We start from the raw sequence: 21430 nt of genomic DNA on the forward strand, positions 1-21430 counted from the left end.
CCAGTGGAGCCCAGTAGATTACACACACACTGTCACTGACAACCACTCTTTCACATTCACAAACCCTCCCCGTTTCTCACAAACTCTCTCACACCCTCCCCATGTCTCAGACACACACAATCTCTCTCTCATACACACAAACGATCACACACATTCTCTCACACCTTCCAAGTTTCTCTCCCACACTCTCTCACCCTCCCAGTTTCTCACACACACACACACACTCACCTGCTCATCCAGAAAGTTGGTGAAGTCCTCCTTCGCCTTCTCGATGATGAGGAGATTGTATTCCTTCAGGAACTTCTCTCGCTCAGAGCTCAGGAACTGTGAGAGCTCCTGGGAATCCTGCTGACTGACTTCACCCTGCACACGGGACAGCAGATCTTTCTCCTTCTGCTCCACATTCCCCTTTATCCCCAGTGTGGGGTCGTGCATGATCGATCTCTGAGGAAACAGAGCACAGGGTCACTTTAGAGCAGAGGGCATCACACTACACCCCCCAGACTGCTCAGGGCTCCCCAGAAACAAGCAGGAGCCCACCTCAAGATACCCCAGAAACCAGCAGGTGCTCACCTCAAGATACCCGAGACACAAGCAGGAGCCCACCTCAAGATACCCCAGACACAAGCAGGAGCCCACCTCAGGATACCCCAGAAACCAGCAGAAGACACCCCAGTGGAGCCCAGTAGATTACACACACACTGTCACTGACAAACACTCTCTCACACTCTCACATCCTCCCTGTTTCTCACACACTTACACTCTCACACATTCTCACCCTCCCAGATTCTCACACACTCACACACTCACCTGCTCATTCAGAAAGTTGGTGAAGTCCTCCTTCGCCCTCTCGATGATGAGGAGAGTGTATTCCTTCAGGAACTTCTCTCGCTCAGAGCTCAAGAACTGTGAGAGCTCCTGGGAATCCTGCGGACTGACTTCACCCTGCACACAGGCCAGCAGCTCTTTCTCCTTCTGTTCCACATTTCCCTTTATCCCCAGTGTGGGGTCGTGCATGATCTTTCTCTGAGGAAACAGAGCACAGGGTCACTTTAGAGCAGAGGGCATCACACTACGCCCCCCAAACTGCTCAGGGCTCCCCAGACACAAGCAGGAGCCCACCTCAAGATACCCCAGACACAAGCAGAAGACACCCCAGTGGAGCCCAGTAGATTACACACACACTGTCTCTGACAAACACTCTCACACACTCTCACACCCTCCCTGTTTCTCACACACACACGCTCTCACACCCTTTACGTTTGTCACACACTTACACTCTCACATCCTCCCTGTTTCTCTCTCACACGCACACATACTCTCCTCTCCCCAGTTTCTCACATACTCTCTCTCATTCACACACTGTCTCTCGCTCATACACACACACACTCACGGACATAGACTCTCCCCTGCACACTCTCTCACACCCCCCCACTCCAGTTTCTCACACACTGTCTCGCTCATACACACACAGGTTAGTGAAGTCCTCCTTCGCCCTCTCGATGATGAGGAGATTGTATTCCTTCAGGAACTTCACTCGCTCAGAGCTCAGGAACTGTGAGAGCTGCTGGGAATCCTGTGGACTGACTTCACCCTGCACACGGTCCAGCAGCTCTTCCTCCTTCTGTACCACAGTCCTCCTCATCCCCTGTGTGGGGTCGGGCATATTCAAGCCCAGGCACTCAAACACACACATACGTACCCACACTCTCTCACACTCTAATACTTACACTGTCACACTCTTTGTCTATCACACACTCTCTTACCTGCTCACTCAGAAAGATGGTGAACTCCTGCTTCACCCGCTGGAGAGTTTTCTGGTAGAGGGCATAGATGAGCTGGAGAAGGAAGCAAAGGGGTATTCTGGAATCAGAGATGCCCAGAAACACGTTTCAAGTAATAATCTACCCTGACAGGCTGGAGGAACTGAGTCTCTTTAAGTCTGAGGGAAGTGTCCCACACTGACAGGCTGGAGGAACTGAGTCTCTTTAGTCTGAGTGGAGTGTCTCACACTGACAGGCTGGAGGAACTGAGTCTCTTTAGTCTGATGGGAGTGTCCTATGTTGACAGGCTGGAGGAACTGAGTCTCCTTATTCTGAATGGACTGAAGACAGCAACAGAGAAAGGATTAAAAGATTTTCTGGGTCAGCAGGAAAGAGAGAGACTCACCTCTGCAGGACAGGAAATTCTGTAGTTGCTTTTCAGAATCACATGTGCCATCTCCTACAGAGAAAATAATAAGGTAAGTGAGGCTTCACTGGGCTTAACTCTTTCTGTGACAATTCATTCTCAACAACTGACAGAAATCACATTAGAACAGCTGATGGTTCGCATCACCCTGTACACATTGTATGACTTGTAGTTTACTGCACTGTACTGTGTTTCTAGCATGATCTCACTGGGCTTTACTTTACTGTACTGGTTTCTACGCTGCTCTTTGAGGTGTTGTACCCTAGTGGTGTAGTGATGGATGTTGATTGGTTCAGTGAATAATGTCTTACCTTGAATATCCCTGCCAGTGTTTTTCCTGTCAGGTTTGACCGTGTCGTCTGCAGGACCTGGCCAATGTGGTTGATGAACTCTTTCAGGCAGTGCTGAAACTGTTCATTCATTTCTTAGAAACACACAACAAGGAAACAGATGAGTCAACTGAAGATCTTGAAGCTCTATAGTCTTGAACTTAGACTGGACTACTAGGGGATCTAATTTTCACAGCTCAACACCGCCTCCCTGTGGCTCCTCAGTGACACTGCTCTGGAAGTGGAGCTGTCTGGTTTTTACCTTGCATGGTTCCCTGTTGGCTCCAAAGCAGTATGTCCCCAGGAAAGGGCATAAGGTGACAGCGTGGCCTCTTCTCCTTGAGGATCCTCAGAGCCTGCTTGTTTGTCCTAGACTCCTCCAGGCGCTGAAAGCACAGACAGACATGTCGACTCAGGAAAGGGGTAGGATGCCAGCCCTCTGTGTCTGAAACAATACAGCTCTCAGCCTGAAGGAACTGAGTCTCTTTAGTCTGAAGGGAGTGTCCCATACCGACAGGCTGGAGGAACTGAGTCTCTTCAGTCTGAAGGGAGTGTCCCACACTGACAGGCTGGAGGAACTGAGTCTCTTTAGTCTGTGGCCTGTAGGTGGCACTGTTGCAGCTCCTGATCAGTCTAGAGAATCAGTACCTATCTTTCTTTCTCAGTACAGGTCAGGGCTATATATATATAAGGTCCACAGTACTTCTCCTACCTGGATGATTTTCTCCAGGTGTCGGGATCCTCCAGTCTGTCCAAATTCCTGAGTTTGTGTCCAGTCCCGCACCAGGAACTCAAATCCCTTTATTAGAGATTGAGAAAGATCTCATATCAGCTCACCTTACAAAGTCATGAAATCTTATCTATCTCTATAGAAGAGCCTCTGTCAGCTCAAGTAATAACACGTGCATGAGAATGATTGAAATCCTTCTTGTCCCAAGAGATTGATTAGCTTAATCACTACTCTGAGTTAATTCTGACTGCTGTTATGATGCCTGCAAGTCTGCTTTCTTCCAAATGGACACTGCATGCAAACAATCTGTTTATGGCTTCAGACTCTGTTTCTCATCCTATCCTTATACTTCTAGACTTCAGTGCTGCTTTCGTCACTGTTAACCATGATATCTTACTCTCTCATGTTGAGACTGTGTTTGCAGTTTCTGACACTGCTCCCAAATGGTTCAGGTCTTATCTGATGCTGGGGGCTCTACTATTCAGCATCGACCTGTATCTAGGTGGTCAGTTATTAAGATCACATGGTCTGATCTGTCATTTCTACGCTGATGATGCTTAAAGCTATATCTGTACTAAGCCTGACACTGAAGTGGCTGTCTCTGCACTGACTGCATCTCTAATAGAAAAGCCTGGGTGACTCCAAATTTCCTTAGCTTAAACTACAACAAGACTGAAGTCATGCTGCTCAGCACCTGTGTACTACTATGGTAAAGCCAGTGTAGTAGCCCTGTATGTGGACAGCACTGTGCTGGAATTTCAATCAAAATTGAGGAACTTAGGAGTGACCCTAGCTTGACTTCCTGATCAGGTGCAAGTGATCACATTACTCCTATCCTGGAGTCCCTGCACTGGCGTCCTGTCAGGTTTCAGATCAACTTCAAAATCCTCCTGCTCACCTATAAGGCTCTACATGGCTTGGCACCTCAGTACCTGTCTGAGCTATTATCGCCCTACTCCCCACCTCACAACCTTCGCTCTTCTAACTCTGGTCTCCTAACTGTCTCCCAAGCATGTCTACACTCTATGGGTGACAGGGTCTTCTCTTGCTCTGCCCCAGAGCTCTGGAAATGTATCCCCAAGTACATCAGAGAATCACACTCCCTGAGCTCTTTCTAATCTAGAATCAAAACCTTTCTGTTCTGAAAGGCTTTTATTGAACTAATTACTTACTTATACTTAATTAGTGACTACTGCTGCACCTCGAACCACCTGTCTTACTTATTTGTTATTTTATATTCTTTGTCATTTGCTTATAATGGTTTTCTAAAGTTAAGAACTTTGAGATGATACTTTTAAAACATGCTACATAAAATAAAGTAGTTCAGGTGGGTAGCTGTGTCAGCATGCGTAGGCTGCAAAGGAACAAGTAACAGGTTTATTCCCTGCTGAAAAGAGAAGAGAGAAAACAGAAAGGTTTCTTCTCTTTTCAGCCTGGAATTAACCTATTATATGTTTCTTTACATAAAATAAAGTTTATTATAACATGTTATTTTTACATGTCCAGGTAAGAGAGACATCACCTGGTTTGCAGGTGATAAAACAGATCTGATCTTTTTTATGTTCACTGAAGAGTAAAGTTCGAACCTGAAAATGCTGCAGGTCAAAGGCGGCTCCCCCCTTTTGTACCACAAGATGCAGCAGCTGCAAACAGAGTAAACACAGGCCATCTGTGTGTCAGAGGCAGGCAGAGACAGAGAGAGACAGCCATCGGTTCTCTCTATTAAAACTGTCTGTAATTGCAGAGTTAATTATCTCTGTTTTGGCAACAGTGTAATTTACCACTCATGGCAATAATCCTGAGACACAATTTGAACCTGTCAGACAATCTGATAGAGACACAGGCACTCATAAAAACATGGATGCACATATAAAACAAATACAAATACAATCACATTCCTAATGCAAGAAATTGTATAGGGGCTAATAAAGAAACATTATCATTATTGGGAAAGATGGGACTGGCCTACTCATATAGCCGTGTGAGGGAAACCAGGCAGCACAGAGCATCACACACAACAGCACCTCGAGTCATGCAGTGCTGCACTCAATGCCACATGTCACCAGCAGGGGGCGAACTCACACCCCGGTCCACAGTCCCAGCTGAAGGACCTGTGATACCGAGAGGCTCCTGGTTTCAGCCCCCAGCTGCACCACAGCTCCCTTGCCCAGGCGCTGGGCAGCACATCGGGGGGATAAGACCGCGGCCAAGCGCTGTACCTCCAGGTAGTCCAGGTCTGTTATCTTCACATCAGCGTGGACGTTGAAGATCTGGGAGAGAGGACAGGGGGGGACAGGTGAGCTCTCTGGGATGCAGCAAGGGGCTCACAGTCACCCCGGAAGGTGGGACAAGGCCCCACAATTCTCACCACGTGCGAGCTGAGAAAGACGCTCAGGGCACACAGCTTCACGCTCAGCTCCATCTCCCGCGACAGATCCAGGGAGCCCTCAGTGTCCACCAGGAAGACGGCCAACTGGACAGAGGGGACAGAGACAGAGTGTTCAGAGCAGAGCTGCAGTGGTCATCTGTCCCCCCCTTCCCTCCAGTACCAAGACACAGCTGGAAGAGCTTTACACAAAGGGTGGGGGGAGTGTGGAGCAAGCTGCCCAGCCAATGGCTCAATGACCTGAATCTTCCCACTGTTGAGCAGAGAACGGTTTCCGGTTTCACACAGATACCCCGAGTGTGGACAAGGGGGTCCCAGGGGCTGGTGAGGGGCAGAATAGCTCTTGTTCCTGCCTGTTCAGGATGCCTGCAGGGTCTGTGAAAGACTGAGTTGGACCAGCGCCTGTCTGAGCCATTGAGTCGTACCCCCTACAACAGACAAATTCCCAGCTCGGACGGTGCTTGCCTTGCCCTCCTGCGTCTCCAGGAACAGAGGCTGGCTCCAGATGAACACACCCTTCGTCATGGTCTCAGTTCCAGGCAGCCACTCGAACCCTCGCAGAGGCTCACTGTCACTCATCCTGTCCCACTCGTCCTGAGTTCACAAAAAAGGGAGCATTCACAACCAGGGCCATAAGACCCTGCTTTACACAGAGAGTGGTGGGGGTGGGATGTCAGGGCCATAAGACCCTGCTTTACACAGAGACTGGAGGGGGTGGGGTGCTCTCACCATGTTAGACAGCTTGCGAAGGAGGTAGTTGAGGAGGAAGGACTTGCCCTTCCTCCTCTCCCCAACAATAGACACCACGCACACCGGAGTCTCCCTCACATCTGAGCACAGGAAGCACTGCCGAAGCACGTCCTCTTGGAACAGGAGGGAGCCATCAGGCCTGGCCTGGACCAGCTGAATGGGCCTGCCAGGGCCCTGGAGGTGGAACACATTTAAAACTGAGACCAGGAGGCATTTAACTTTACACAGAGGGCAGTGGGAGTGTGGAGCAGAGTGCTGATGCTCACTGGAAGGGCGCCTCTCTCAGATATCACCTTGGTTAGCGTGCTTGCCACTGCACGAGGATCACAGGTCAGTTAATGTCCACCCATCCCACGGTGTACACTGTGCACCTGCAACACCAGGATTCCCCAGCAGGGCGGCGCAAGTGCATCTGGGTTTCAAAATGCCCCCTGTAGCCTGGTTGGCAGGCTGGTGGCGTCATGAAGAAGAGACCCAGCGTTCCATAAGCCAGCCTCTGTGTCACCCAGCAGAAAACAAAACCACAACTCACCTCCTCTCTCGTGAACTCGTGGTCACACTGGATAATTTCAGGCATGGAGGAACTGCCCAAGGAGCTGGAGCACTGAGGCTCTGACAGCAGGGGGCTCTCTACCTCCTCCTGCTCAGGCTCAGGAATCAGGGGGTCTAAAGACATGCTGGAGCAGAGGAGAGAGAGACCGCGACGCGATCAGAGCCACTCCACAGCCAAAGACAGCACAGGACTTGAATGGCCGGACCAGCTGTCCTGGACGCATTTGCATTTGAGTTTAAATCGTAATAGTACCTTCTCTCCCACAGGTTATGAGAATCAGAATTGCCCATGACTGCTACTGTCCCAAGTCACAATAATCCTGTTTAGACAAAGAAAAAACAGGAACAAGGACCAATTCAAGCATGACTGCATAAATAAATACACACACTGACAGATCAGAGCAGCGTAACACAGAGTACTGATCACACACTGACAGATCAGAGCAGTGTAACACACAGTAGCAATCACACGCTGACAGATCAGTGTAGGGTAACACACAGTACTCATCACACACTGACAGAACAGAGCAGGGTAACACACAGTAGCAATCACACGCTGACAGATCAGAGTAGGGTAACACACAGTACTCATCACACACTGACAGATCAGAGCAGAGTAACACACAGTACTCATCACACACTGACAGCTCAGAGCAGGGTAACACACAGTACTGATCACACACTGACAGATCAGAGCAGGGTAACACACAGTATCAATCACACACTGACAGCTCAGAGCAGGGTAACACACAGTATCAATCACACACTGACAGATCAGAGCAGTGTAACACACAGTATCAATCACACACTGACAGATCAGAGCAGTGTAACACACAGTATCAATCACACACTGACAGCTCAGAGCACCGTAACACACAGTATCAATCACACACTGACAGATCAGAGCAGGGTAACACCGTATCAGTCAGTGATCCTGTATCTTATATTACCTGTTTCTGTCCTGCTTCTGTCCTGTTTATTGTTGTAAAAGGCGGTTCTACAAAATGTTAAAATGTGGGGATTGAATATTTATACAAACAGCAGATTTCATTTTTTTTATTTTTCTTAAGAATATTTCCTAACATAAAACAGTGTCACATTAAAATAATTAATGTTGCATTTCAGTTCTTAGAAATATAAATATCACAGAGAACTCAATTTCAATGTAGGATTTGTAATTCAGTCAAATGAGAGAATTGGTCAAGGGTCTGAATACTTTTGAAAGGTCCTGTATATGTAGAAATAAATTCAGACTTGTTCATTCTTCATTCCTAGGCAGTATTTTCAATAACCCCTTGGAATATCAAGGCCTGTCATCCTTTTTAACTTTTTTTTTCACACCTTTTTTTCTACCTTCACAGTTACATCAGTGAATTTTAGCCTGAAGTTGTTTTGGTCATTACTCACGGCAACACTGCATTAGAAAAAAAAACATTTAATTTCCACTTACATCTGCGACAAATCAGTCCAGGTTGTAGTCATGTGTGTAACCATTATGAAAAAGGTTTTGTTTTTGTTTTTTTCAGGTTTTTCAAGCGTTCACTTCAAAATATGTTTTTGTCAGATTACTTTATGTACTTTATTATGACTGTATAACGCAATTAAAACACCTGTAGAAAGCTTCACAGCCGAAACGTTGTGCGTTTTCTTTCTTCTCTTTTCAGCAGAGAATAAACCTATTACTTCTTCCAAAGCACTTCATTGCCGACAACACCGCTGTATACCGCACTGTTCGTGCATTGATCAATAAATAAACCCTGATTGATTGATTGATTTCAATTAGAACACATCAATAAATATCGCAGTGGATGAATACAATCTTACCAGCTGTTCCAACAATCCTGGTGATTCCTGAAGACTCAAAATACCTCTCAAATCCGTAATGTCTGGCCTCCGGTCATCGAGTCAGCCTCCTCCTCCCTCAGTTTGTTAATTTGGACTCTTTAATCCACCCGATTCTCACGGGTTGGTTTCTGACCGGATCAACTGCATATTTCCTTTTATCCGAAATGACCGTAAAATCTCTGGGAGAACCAACTCCAACACGGGTGGGTACAGCAGGAGAAGACACTTTTTTTTTTACTCTGTTTTCTGTTGATAACCCACCATTTAATTCTTCTTGATGCTGGCGGTGAAGACGCAGCTGCTGTTCAAGAGCTTGCAAGCTCCTGAACTGACCGCACAGCACAAGCAGGAAGGTGCAGCAGGAAGCACAGAGCGACAACAAAAAAAACAAGACGTCAACGCGAAAGGTCGAAGTCTTGGTTTTTTTTTTTTAAATGAGATCGGAAAGTTTCAGATCTGGTTGAAAACTTGGTCAACTGTTCAACCCCTGAAATGTTGAAATTGTAGCAGCGTGAGGAATATCAGGCCCACAGATCAACACTGTTTACAGATACGGATTAGCAGGGCTAAGACTAAAGTAATTTTCAGTTTTCAGGCAATATTTCCTGTGTTTGTTGTGGATGGGCAAATACTGTGAGCTATGAAGGACCATGTGCACACTGTCCTTATTAATTCAATTCAATTTATATAGCGCCTTTCACAACAAGGTTGCCCCAAGGCGCTTAACGATACATTTTGTCAATACTGTCCGATTAGACAGTGTCAATTCTCCGACAGGAATGGGATGGTCGTTTTCAACAGGTGCGTACAGCGCCCAGCGTCACGGGCTAACCAAATACATCCAGAAAGTGTCTTAATATCCAAAATCTGAAGTTAAAAAAAAAAATCCCTCCGTTTTAGGGGTCTTGCGAGATAATAATAATAATAATAAACTTTATTTTATATAGCGCCTTTAAAGGTGGCTTCTCAAAGCGCTTTACAGGATGACAATAACAATAAATAAGAAGACTACAACAATAAATAAGAAAATTTCACAAGACAGGACACAATTATAATTACAACAATACAACAATAACAATAGAGGAGACCGTGGAAGATGGTATTAAGAAGAGCAGAGGGGTGAAGAATGGAACCAGTTAAGTAAAGGCTTTTCTGAAAAGGAGGGTTTTGAGTCTGGATTTGAAGGAGTTTAGAGAAGGTGACTCTCTAATATCCTTGGGCAAGGAGTTCCAGAGCTTGGGGGCATAGCAGGAGAAGGCCCTGTCGCCCATACAATGTAGACGGGCTTGGGGGACAGTAAGGAGGGCAGAATTTGAAGAGCGGAGGTTGCGAGGTGGGGAGTAGGGCGATAAAAGTTCAGACAGGTATTGAGGTGCCAAGCCATGTAAAGCCTTGTAGGTGAGCATGAGGATTTTAAAGTCTACGCGGAATTTGACCGGAAGCCAGTGCAAGGACTCCAGGATAGGAGTAATGTGAACACTTGCACTAGATCTGGTCAGGATTCTGGCTGCTGAATTTTGGACATACTGCAGCATGTTCAGAGTAGATTTAGATACCCCAGGGAGCAGAGCATTGCAGTAGTCAATTCGAGAGAATACAAATATGTTGATCAGCTTTTCAGCCACAGTTAATGATAGCATAGGGCGTAGTCTTGCGATATTTCTAAGGTGAAAAAAAGATGTTTTGACAGTATGCTGTACATGTGGGTCGAATGTTAAGCCAGAATCGAATATAACCCCAAGGTTTTTCAATTTTGATTGGAGCTCAAGTACAGAGCCATCTACAGACAGGGTTACAGGACTGGCTTTACGAAGTTGGTGGGGGGTACCAATAAGCATGACTCCAGTCTTGTCACAGTTAAGATGAAGGAAGTTTTGAGTCATCCAAATTTTTATGTCAGAGATGCAATTAGATAGAATAGAGACAGCCACATGTGTGGCATTTCAACACAAATCGTCAACCTTAACATTCAATGAGTAAAGCTGTCGCATAAATCGGTCTACAGGTGGTGATCATCTGGACAATTTAAAACGACACAAGCTTCCCCTTCAAGAGTGCGGCTTCATCCCTCTGCTCTCCTCCCCACTGAGAGCTGCTGTGTGGGGAGCGTTCTGGCACACTATGGCTGCCGTCACATCATCCAGGTGGGGGCTGTACAATGGTGGTGGTAGTGGGATTCCCCATGACCTGTAAAGCGCTTTGAGTGGAGTGTCCAGAAAAGCGCTACATACTGTAAGTGTAAGCAATTATTATTATAATTGTTAGCTGTAGAACTGGGTCGAGTCACACACAGTCTTCCGTCTAGATTAAATGTTGTACTGCGCATGATCTGCTGGTGTCCACTGTTCCATTTTTGTTTTGTTGCTATACAATAAGAGATTGTACTGAACGCATTATGCATTTCTGTACTAAATCCAAACATTTATTCCATCTATCGCCCTACACTGTGACAAAGACATACAAGAAACACTCCTTAGAGCTCTTGCTGGCACAGCGTCTTAACAAAACTTGAAAAATGTGAAGATTCCTCAGGACAGGAACTAGGGGATTTGTGTGGAGCTGGACTAGGCTGAGGCCTGGGTGGGGTGGGGACAGGATAGAGGTTGCTGGAGCGTCAAAGTACAGGTGTATTCTGGGAAAGCTCAGCTGTCAGGCCCAGTGGAGAAGTGTTCTCTGAACCACAGGCCAGGCAAGAGCAATCAGTTTCTGGAGGAGTGGGGGTATCAGACGAGATGGCAGCTACAGAGGATCTTATGAAGAGTCAACACACTGATGATTCTGAGAAATGACAGCACTTCTGAGAGATAACAGGGTGAGAGGTGTGGAGGTGTGAAGGAACACAGGCCTGGGGGCCTCAGTACAGAAGAAGAAACCCACAGAAACCACAGAAAGATGTGCTGCACGCTGAGCTTCCTTTTGTCTGAGAAAGGAAGTGAAACAGGTGAAAGAAGTGTGTGACAGTTACAAGCCTGCTGTATCGAATCTAGCCTTTCGTAGTTTACAATCGTATTGAAAGCCCTGCACTTGTCTAGTTTTAAATGTAACCTTCCAAGTGTTCTCTGGGTTTTAATTTAATCTAAATCTATTTGCATTTAACCCTTTATTGCACAATTATTTGACCACAGATATCAATACACTTTATATTGTGCAACAAAAGACTGGTGCCTTTTGTGCTAGAATCTGATCTGTTAAACGATTTCTTAGAAATACATTTTATTTTACTTTACTATTACTGCATGCATTATTCATACAAACATTAAACTGCAGAACTAAAATGTGACTAAATAAGTTCAGTCAGCTTGACTAAGTTAAAAGTGGGTGAATAAAGTGACTATGGCTGATGGACGTTACAGGAACAAGTGAAAGTGTTTTTTTTCTTCTCTTTTCCTGCGTGTTATCTGGAGCACAGTCTAACAGATTTTGTTTTCTATAAAAAAACATTATAAATAAGACATCTAACAAAATTTCAAACTATCACCAAATAAAAGCGTTAGTGTCTTAGTGTTAGATGAAAGAACAGTGTTCCAGTTATCCCAGAGCAATCCCAGACAGCCAGAGTGAGGAGACTGCAGACAGACTGGAGCACTGTCTCCTCTGCAGTCACACTGCCCTGTGGACACAACACACAACAACACAGTTTGGCAATTTCACCAGTAAAAAAAGTGAAAGATTCTACACACATTATACTGAGAGAGCTGGACTGTACACACACCTTGTACCGAGAGATCTGGACTCTACACACACCTTGACAATTGTACTGAGGGAGCTACACACTACACATACTTTACTGAGAGAACAGGACCCAAAACACACCTTACTCATAGAGCTGTAGATTACACACACCTTGAAAAGAGAGAGCAAACATACACTCAGTACTGGAAGAGCCGGACAAGCCAGTAATCAAACAAGTGTGGTGAGTCCACACTCAGCACCACAAAGACACACTGCACTGATTGTGTGAAACTGGGGTCCCATATCTCACCTTCATCTTCCTCAGGGTGGAAAACCAGATCGCTGCCCTAATCATAATAACAAAACATTGTAATTGCAACTGTACTGATATGTTAGGAAAAGTTTTGGTGGTTGTTGTTTATGTTTAAGGGTTTAAGTCATTACATAGGAGTTGAAATATACTGATGTCAGCAAGTAGCTGAGGGATAGCCATGTTAAGTTATTGTTTGTTTTTATAGCGTTATGATCCTGATGTTAAGTGAAGCGCGCAGTAAGCGTTGACATTGAAACCAAATTTTTGCAAAGTAGCTCATTAGGACTACAAGAAGTAGTTATTCTTGTGTTGGTCCCTAACTCAAATGAAAAGAAAGGGGATGTGATGTTTGTGTGCGTCAGCAGTGAAACTGCATGTTGATTGGTGGAGGGCTGAGCGGGAATAACGGTTGCTCAGGGTAACAGGCCAGAGTGGACGCAGGAGCTAACGGGCTCAAGACGACAGGACAGGAAGAGCTCTGCGGGTATCTTCTCCTGGGGGTCGGAGAGAAGGGCAGAGACGTACACAACACACGGACACCCGACGCGGAGGAGGCGAAGGTACCCGAAACCTATCATGACCGTTTTGAAGCGCACGTTCAGCCGAAAACGAACGTTACGTTTTGCTCGATATAGATTTCACGAGAGAGTACGGGGAGCCGACGAACCGGTCGGACAGTTTTGTGACAGAGCCGCGGCTCCCTGTCGAAGGACTGGAGTTACTCGGATAGTAAACGGGGGGTGGTAAGGGACCGCATCGTTTCCGGAGTACGTTCACCGACAGGGAAGAGAAAAGCCGTCGAGCGTCGGTTCGGAATTGACGCCAGACGGGGCCATAGGCGTCGTTGGGTCTCACGACTCGGCGCAAAACCCAGCCGAGAACGAGGGGCAGCAGCAGCAGCAGCAGCGCGCGCAGCCCGCGCGAGAGCGCAGGGACTCGCAGTTCAGCTGAGAAACCCGCCCGAGCAGGAGGCGCTAGACCGGAGTGGGGAGCCCAGTGCCACATAAGGCTCACGGCGAACAGGACGTTTGCCCGGCAGAAGGCAAGCGGCGCCTAACATGTGGCCCCTGCCGCCTCAGGTCGGCCCCGCCCCGTCGGGGGCTCGAACCCGGGACTCAACAGGGACCCAGCCCGGTGAGCTAAAGAGAGATCTCTCTACAGCCCAGTGGCTGTAGCCCTGCTATTACAGGGAAGGGCGGTGACGTCACCTGCTCTGGTAAGCCGGCTCTTACACACCACTGATGGCCGTAAGCGTTACAGCACAGACGGTAATAAAGTTGAAGTTAGATACAGGTGCTCAAGTTAACGTCGTTCCTCTGCTTGAATATGACACGTTTAAAAGTGACGCTGTGCTGCAGCCCACGACTCGCAGACTTGTCAGGTTATGGCGGCAGGGCAACCCGCAGTACACAGACGCTGAGCCGCTCATCCCAGAAGTGCCAGAGACAGATTCACACTCCGCCTATTACCGCACTAAATCCGGACGCGAGGTGAAGCCCAGAACCGTACTGGACCTATAAATGTAAAGGGTGTAGGCGGATCGCTGCCATAATCATAATAACAAAACATTGCAATTGCAACTGTGCTGGTAGGTTATGAAATGTTTTGGTGGTTGTTGTTGAAAGGGTTTAAGTCATTACATGGGAGTTGAAATATACTGATGTCAGCAAGTAGCTGAGGGATAGCCATGTTAAGTTATTGTTTGTTTTTATAGCATTATGATCCTGATGTTAAGTGAAGCGCGCAGTAAGCGTTGCTTAGGTAATTTTTTGCAAAGGAAGCTCATTAGGACTACAAGAGGTAGTTATTCTTGTGTTGGTCCCTAACTCAAATGAAAAGAAAGGGGATGTGATATTTGTGTGCGTCAGCAGTGAAACTGCATGTTGATTGGCGGAGGGCTGAGCGGGAATAACGGTTACTCAGGGTCACAGGCCAGAGTGAAGGTAGGAGCTAACGTGTTCGGAGTTACAGGTCAAATAATAAAGAGTTTGTTCGAGTGTCACATCGTCGTCCTGGGTTGTTAATTTCTACACTATATGTGTACAAGAAACAAGACAGGAACGGCATAAATGTAGGCAGATAACTCAGTCTCAGGACGATTCTGTTGATGCTTTTGTGAATGCACTAAGAGACCTGGCTAAATCGTGGGACTTTAGAAGTTAATAAAATAGTCAAAAATGATATAAGAATGGCTTTTTATTAAGATACACAACAGAAACAAACAAGAACTTCACCGCAGCCCAGAGCGAGAACGAGGAGATCCGACTGACGGCGCGGGGTAACTACGTCTGGATCGGCCTGTTCGTGGAGCCCTGGAAGTGGTTGAGCCCGAGCAACCCTGCTTTCTACAACTGGGCAGACAGCGTCCCTGACAACGCTGCTGGAAACGAGGACTGTGCTTCACTGTTGATAACGGGCAGCTCCACGGGGTACTGGAGTGACACCGGCTGTGATCAGAGGCTGCCTTTCTTCTGGTTCAGTGGTGAGTCGATCGAGGGGTTGACGTGAGGGAGGGAGGACACAGCTGGTGTGGTTTGGGGGGGGGGGGGTCCATCTTGTGTTGTCACGCATCTCGCGTCATCCAGGGAAATCTCACTCTTCCCCATCAGACCTCGCTTCAGCTTTCCAGTGATCTTTCTGGGTCTCTACCCCCAAGGATATCAGAGAGGCACCTTCCTGAAACTCTTTCAGATCTGGACTCAAAACCTTCATTCGAAGGGCCTTTAATTAAAGGGGTTCTGTTATACACCCCTCTGCTCAGACTGTATTCAATGCCCTCCATTCACTGTCCCTATCATTGTGTATTTTCATTGTTTCCTGGTTCCTGGTTCCTGTTCTGGGTTCTGGGTCAAGTGCTTTTGTTCTCTGCTGGTCACTGTAGGGGGTGATCGTGACTCTCTCTGGTCCTCAGCCCTCCTTGTTGTCTGGATGCCAGAAAGCAGATAAACTATCAAGCACGTTTCTTCCTTGATCTGTACGTCGCCATATTTATCTTGTTCTCTCACGTTTTTGTCCTCAACGAGAGGTGCCCTTATCCACTTCTCAGGGGTTTTGATAATGCTGATTTGGATCTTACGTCCCTGAACAAATCGGTTGCAGAATTAAGCGCCCAAATTCCCATAATTCCAAGGAGTCTGGGGTTTTCAGACGCATCTAAATCCTGAGTCATTTCAAATGGTATGGATCCGAACGGTCTTGACACAGATCAGGCACAGATACCAACTGCAGTATCATAAACTGCATCAGAGTGCTTCAGTAATTTTGAGAGGCTGGTTACCTGTCTATCTCTGTCTTCACAGAGAAGAAGAGAGTGGTGATGAGTGTGGGACTCCAATTGGAGAAAGGGATGAACCCTAATGACCCTGGAGTGAGAGAATACCTCTTAAACCGGGTAGGTGCTGCCAGCCTTCAGAGCCAGGAATCCTGATCAGGGTTTTTATGTGCTTGAGTGTGACAGGACTCATGTCTAACCTGGGTTAAGAGAGACCCCACTGAGTGTATTGAGTTGGCTAGTGTACAGTGTGTAGAATTATATATCTATAATCAGGACTGTGTGAATATTACTGGATCAGTGTACAGTGTGTAGAATTATATATCTATATAGATCAGGACTGTGTGAATATTACTGGATCAGTGTACAGTGTGGAGAATTATATATCTATAATGATCAGGGCTGTGTGAATATTACTGGATCAGTGTACAGTGTGTACAGTTATATATCTATCATGATCAGGACTGTGTGAATATCACTGGATCAGTGTACAGTGTGTACAGTTACATATCTATAATGATCAGGACTGTGTGAATATTACTGGATCAGTGTACAGTGTGGAGAATTATATATATATAATGATCAGGGCTGTGTGAATATTACTGGATCAGTGTACAGACTGTACTAGTTACACTCAGGGTGATGGATCAGTATTGCTGGCTGGTGCTCCAGTCCAGATCCAGCCCTGCTCTCAGGCAGTCTGTGCTCTTCTCTGTCCAGATGAGGGGGCTGCTGTCCAGGCACACTGTGATGGACAGAACCAGTTTGAAATGGAAAGACCAGAAGGATGGGCTGGTTTTCCACCCCAAGGAAGACGAAGGTGAGATATAGGACCCCAGTTTCACACAATCAGTGCAGTGTGTCTTTGTGCTGCTGAGTGTGGACTCACCACACTTGTTTGATTACTTGCTTGTCTGGCTCTTCCAGTACTGAGTGTGTGTTTGCTCTCTCTGTTCAAGGTGTGTTTAATCTATAGCTCTATCAGTAAGGTGTGTGTAGAGTCCTGTTCTGTCAGTACAGTATGTGTAGTGTGTAGCTCCCTCAGTACAATTGTCAAGGTGTGTGTAGAGTCCAGTTCTCCCAGTACAAGGTGTGTGTAGAGTCCAGTTCTCCCAGTACAAGGTGTGTAGAATCTTTCACTTTTTTTACTGGTGAAATTGCCAAACTGTGTTGTTGTGTGTTGTGTCCACAGGGCAGTGTGACTGCAGGGGAGACAGTGCTCCAGTGTGACTGCAGAGTCTCCTCACTCAGGCTGTCTGGAATTGCTCTGGGTTAACTGGGACACTGGTCTTTCAACTTATACCAAGAGATTACTGTCTCCTTTATTTTTTTCATAGTTCCCCAATATTATAAATGCAGATGTGTATAGATATGCATCAAGTGTATGTTTTCTGTTTGACTAAATTGACTCAACAGGTTTGGCAGCATTTTAATTGCAGTTTGATTTTCTAGGAGAGACAATTAGTTTCAGAACTTAGACTTGAAATACAATTCTGACAGAGAGGGCTTTGCTGCACAACAGCTTGAATGCAGGAGTGTGAAAACATCAAATCTTAAACCAAGACATGGTTTTTATTGCTGTCTTGAGGCGCTGGTGCCTTGATTTCAGGTCTGGTCCTGGGGTGTTATCTGGGTGGAGTTTGCATGTTCTACTGTGGTCATGTGGGCTTCTTCTGGGTGCCCTTTCCAAAAAGGAAACGGGAGGATTGTGGGTAGAATGGAGTTGTAGTTTATTTCAGAGATATTTCAAAGTTGACTGGAAATTGCTGGAGTCAGACTGAAAACCCACAGACACCTGAGATATGTAGTTTTTATTCATTTTAATCGCTGAGAGACACAATCATCCTGAAACATGAAGTACACAAAGAGTCCTGTCTGAGCCCAAGTTCAAAAACCTACACAATCATCCTGAAACATGAAGTACACAAAGAGTCCTGTCTGAACCCAAGTTCAAAAACCTGTCAGGCAGGCTTATAGGTCCTGCTAGCTGTAGGCCTGAGGAGACATTACTCTCCACTAGAGATGATTCATAACAACTGTAGATCTGGGGAGAAGTTACCCTGCACCAGTGAAGTCTCACTTCACAACTGTAGATCTGGGGAGAAGTTACCCTGCACCAGTGAAGTCTCAATTCACAACTGTAGATCTGGGGAGAAGTTACCCTGCACCAGTGAAGTCTCAATTAACAACTGTACAACTGGGGAGAAGTTACCCTGCACTAGTGAAGTCCCAATTCACAACTGTAGTGAAGTTGCCCTGTGCTAATGAACGCTCAATTAATGAAGGCCTGAGGAAAAAATAGCTAATTATTTCTTTGTTATAGGTGCTGTGCAGCTTTATAGAGTCATATAGAGGACTCAAACCCACCTGACTGAGCAAAGTGTTTAAGGGCTTGTGCTGGTTTGAGTCTCTGTAACAGGGGAAGGAGAGAAATCCAGATGATTTCTGTTCCCACCACAGCAGGAGGGCTGCTGGACAGGGCTCATATCAAGTTCTGTAGGAGAACGTTGGGCACTGTGGACACAGAGAGGGAGTCATCTGCACCAATGGCCTCTAGTGCATATCCAGGAATTTCCTCATTACTGAAAACTCCACCTGAGGCTGTAGCGCCCCCTACTGTTCACCCCTCTGCACGGCGCACAGTGATTCCCATGTCTGCACCCTGTACCTGTGGTCACTAGTGAAGAAAAGACACCTGAGGATAAAGAATGGATTCGATAGTCTCTCTGCGGCTCTGGCTCGGGGTTCGAGAGGGTGGGTGTCACTGTTCCGGCTTCTTCTTCGTGAACAACTTGATGGCTGGGAACACCAACGCCCCCACGCCAGTTACTAGCCCAACCCCAACCTCCGCAACAATAATGCCACCGACAACCAGGCCTCCGGCCACACCCGCAGTCGCGGTCAGCACAGACCCGGCCACTATACAGCCCACCTTCAGGCGAAACTTTGTTTTGTGTTTCTTCAGGAACGTCTTGCACTCAGCACCCATATACTTTTCAAACTCCTCCAAATCCTGTCTGGATTCGATTTGGTCCTGCATGTAGCACAGCAGCTCCTCCTTCTTTCCCTCCACTGTCTCCTTCATCTTCTTCGGACGTTTCATCTGTACCTTTCCCTATGGAAAAGGGGGAGCAAGGTCACTTCAGTGCAAACGGTCGTCCCTACATCCTCTGACCTTCCACCGGACACCTCAGAAATAAGCAGGAGCTCGCTGCCCAGGACACCCCCAAAACAAGCAGGTCTTTCTCTGCTTGATCTCTCTCTAAGGAAACGGGGTGCAAGGTCGTTTTACAGCAGAGGGCAGCACACTACGTCTTCTGAACTGCTCAGAGCTCACCTCAAGATACCCCAGACACAAGCAGGAGCCCACCTCAAGATACCCCAGACACAAGCAGGAGCCCACCTCAAGATACCCCAAACACAAGCAGGAGCCCACCTCAAGATACCCCAAACACAAGCAGGAGCCCACCTCAAGATACCCCAGACACCAGCAGGAGCCCACCTCAAAATACCCCAGACACAAGCAGGAGCCTACCTCAAGATACCCCAGAAACCAGCAGGAGCCTACCTCAAGATACCCCAGAAACCAGCAGGAGCCCACACAAAGTTACCCGAGATACAAGCAGGAGCCCACCTCAAGATACCCCAGTCACAAGCAGAAGACACCCCAGTGGAGCCCAGTAGATTATACACACACACACACACACTTTCACTGAAAAACACTCTCTCACACTCTCACACCCTCCCCGTGTCTCACACACTTACACTCTCACACCATCCCCGTTACATGCACGCACGCACGCACATTCTCACCCTCCCAAATTCTCACACACTCACACACTCACCTGCTCATTCAGAAAGTTGGTGAAGTCCTCCTTCGCCCTCTCGATGATGAGGAGAGTGTATTCCTTCAGGAACTTCTCTCGCTCAGAGCTCAGGAACTGTGAGAGCTCCTGGTAATCCTGCGGACTGACTTCACCCTGCACACGGGCCAGCAGATCTTTCTCCTTCTGTACCACAGTCCTCCTCATCCCCAGTGTGGTGTCATACATGATCGTTCTCTGAGGAAACAGAGCACAGGGTCACTTTAGAGCAGAGGGCATCACACTACGTCCCCCAAACTGCTCAGGGCTCCCCAGACACAAGCAGGAGCCCACATCAAGATACCCCAGACACAAGCAGGAGCCCACCTCAAGATACCCCAGACACAAGCAGAAGACACCCCAGTAGAGCCCAGTAGATTAAACACACACACACTGTCACTTACAAACACTCTTTCACATTCTCACACCCTCCCAGTTTCTCTCTCATACACACTCTCACCCTCCCAGTTTCTCTCTCTCTCTCACACACACACAAACACACACACACACACACACACACACACACACACCTGCTCATTCAAAAAGTTGGTGAAGTCCTCCTTGGCCTTCTTGAAGATGAGGAGAGTGTATTCCTTCAGGAACTTCTCTCGCTCAGAGCTCAAGAACTGGGAATCCTGCTGACTGACTTCACCCTGCACACGAGCAAGCAGCTCTTTCTCCTTCTGCTCCACATTCCCCTTTATCCCCAGTGTGGTGTCATACATGATCGTTCTCTGAGGAAACAGAGCACAGGGTCACTTTAGAGCAGAGGGCATCACACTACGCCCCCCAAACTGCTCAGGGCTCCCCTGACACAAGCAGGAGCCCACCTCAAGATACCCCAGAAACCAGCAGGAGCTCACCTCAAGATACCCCTGAAACAAGATGGAGCCCACCTCAAGATACCCAAGAAACCAGCAGGAGACCACCCAAAGATACCCCAGAAACCAGCAGATGACACCCCAGTGGAGACCAGTAGATTACACACACACTGTCACCGACACGCTTTCACATTCACAACCCCTCCCTGTTTCTCTCACACACACTCTTTCACACACACACACTCTCACACCCTCCCCATTTCTCTCGCACACACTCTCTCTCACACCCTTCCCATTTCTCTCACAGTCTCACACACACACACACACTCTCATACACACAAACGATCACACACATTCTCCCACACCTTACAAGTTTCTCTTCCACACTCTCTCACCCTCCCAGTTTCTCTCACACACACAAACACCTGCTCATTCAGAAAGTCGGTGAATTCCTTCTTGATGATGAACTTCTCTTGCTCAGAGCTCAGAAACTGTGAGAGCTCCTGGAAATCCTCCTGACTGACTTCACCCTGCACACAGGCCAGCAGCTCTTTCTCCTTCTGCTCCACAGTCCTCCTCATCCCCTGTGTGCAGTTGTGAATGATCCTTCTCTGAGGAAACAGAGCACAGGGTCATTTTAGAACAGAGGGCATCACACTACGCCCCCCAAACTGCTCAGGGCTCCCCAGCAACAAGAAGGAGCCCACT

At 47.2% G+C, this 21430-nt stretch overlaps 3 protein-coding genes across 31 annotated transcripts in view; 2 read left to right on the forward strand and 1 right to left on the reverse strand.

Annotated features, from left to right (window-relative positions):
- Positions 1 to 21430, forward strand: part of LOC148662626 (uncharacterized) — a 783119-nt gene that overhangs the window by 229517 nt on the left and 532172 nt on the right. The window lies entirely within an intron of this gene.
- Positions 1 to 21430, reverse strand: part of LOC148662628 (uncharacterized) — a 224638-nt gene that overhangs the window by 192911 nt on the left and 10297 nt on the right. For 20 of the 29 annotated variants that reach the window (XM_088632156.1, XM_088632160.1, XM_088632157.1 and 17 more), the window contains 5 exons: positions 21148 to 21333; positions 20432 to 20635; positions 19884 to 20099; positions 811 to 1026; positions 229 to 444 (listed from right to left, as the gene is read on the reverse strand). In XM_088632156.1, coding sequence (XP_088488282.1) covers positions 229 to 444; positions 811 to 1026; positions 19884 to 20099; positions 20432 to 20635; positions 21148 to 21333 — 1038 coding nt within the window. Of the gene's footprint in view, positions 1 to 228; positions 445 to 810; positions 1027 to 1766; positions 1839 to 2169; positions 2224 to 2501; positions 2615 to 2781; positions 2906 to 3231; positions 3319 to 4835; positions 4893 to 5468; positions 5520 to 5617; positions 5723 to 6100; positions 6230 to 6364; positions 6560 to 6917; positions 7063 to 7190; positions 7258 to 7887; positions 7935 to 8761; positions 9149 to 19883; positions 20100 to 20431; positions 20636 to 21147; positions 21334 to 21430 lie in introns of those variants that run through there. The other 9 variants (XM_088632162.1, XM_088632171.1, XM_088632167.1 and 6 more) reach the window with 9 other exon arrangements.
- Positions 13344 to 17626, forward strand: LOC148662633 (uncharacterized). Its single transcript, XM_088632860.1, has 6 exons — positions 13344 to 13415; positions 13551 to 13708; positions 14972 to 15249; positions 16067 to 16158; positions 16759 to 16858; positions 17231 to 17626. The coding sequence occupies exons 1-6, from the start codon at positions 13344 to 13346 to the stop codon at positions 17266 to 17268; spliced, it is 738 nt and encodes a 245-aa protein (XP_088488986.1). The 3' UTR covers positions 17269 to 17626.

The sequence above is a fragment of the Lepisosteus platostomus genome, chromosome 5, assembly GCF_059453375.1.
Source record: "Lepisosteus platostomus isolate fLepPlt1 chromosome 5, fLepPlt1.hap1, whole genome shotgun sequence".
Taxonomy (NCBI): Eukaryota; Metazoa; Chordata; class Actinopteri; order Semionotiformes; family Lepisosteidae; genus Lepisosteus; species Lepisosteus platostomus.

Coding starts and splice junctions, on each gene's coding strand:
- LOC148662633 (XM_088632860.1), top strand. CDS start 13,344: ATGACCGTTTTGAAGCGCACGTTCAGCCGAAAACGAACGTTACGTTTT. Junction 13,709..14,971: donor CGAGAGCGCAGGGACTCGCA/GTTCAGCTGAGA, acceptor CTTTTTATTAAG/ATACACAACAGAAACAAACA. Junction 16,159..16,758: donor GAGAATACCTCTTAAACCGG/GTAGGTGCTGCC, acceptor TTCTCTGTCCAG/ATGAGGGGGCTGCTGTCCAG.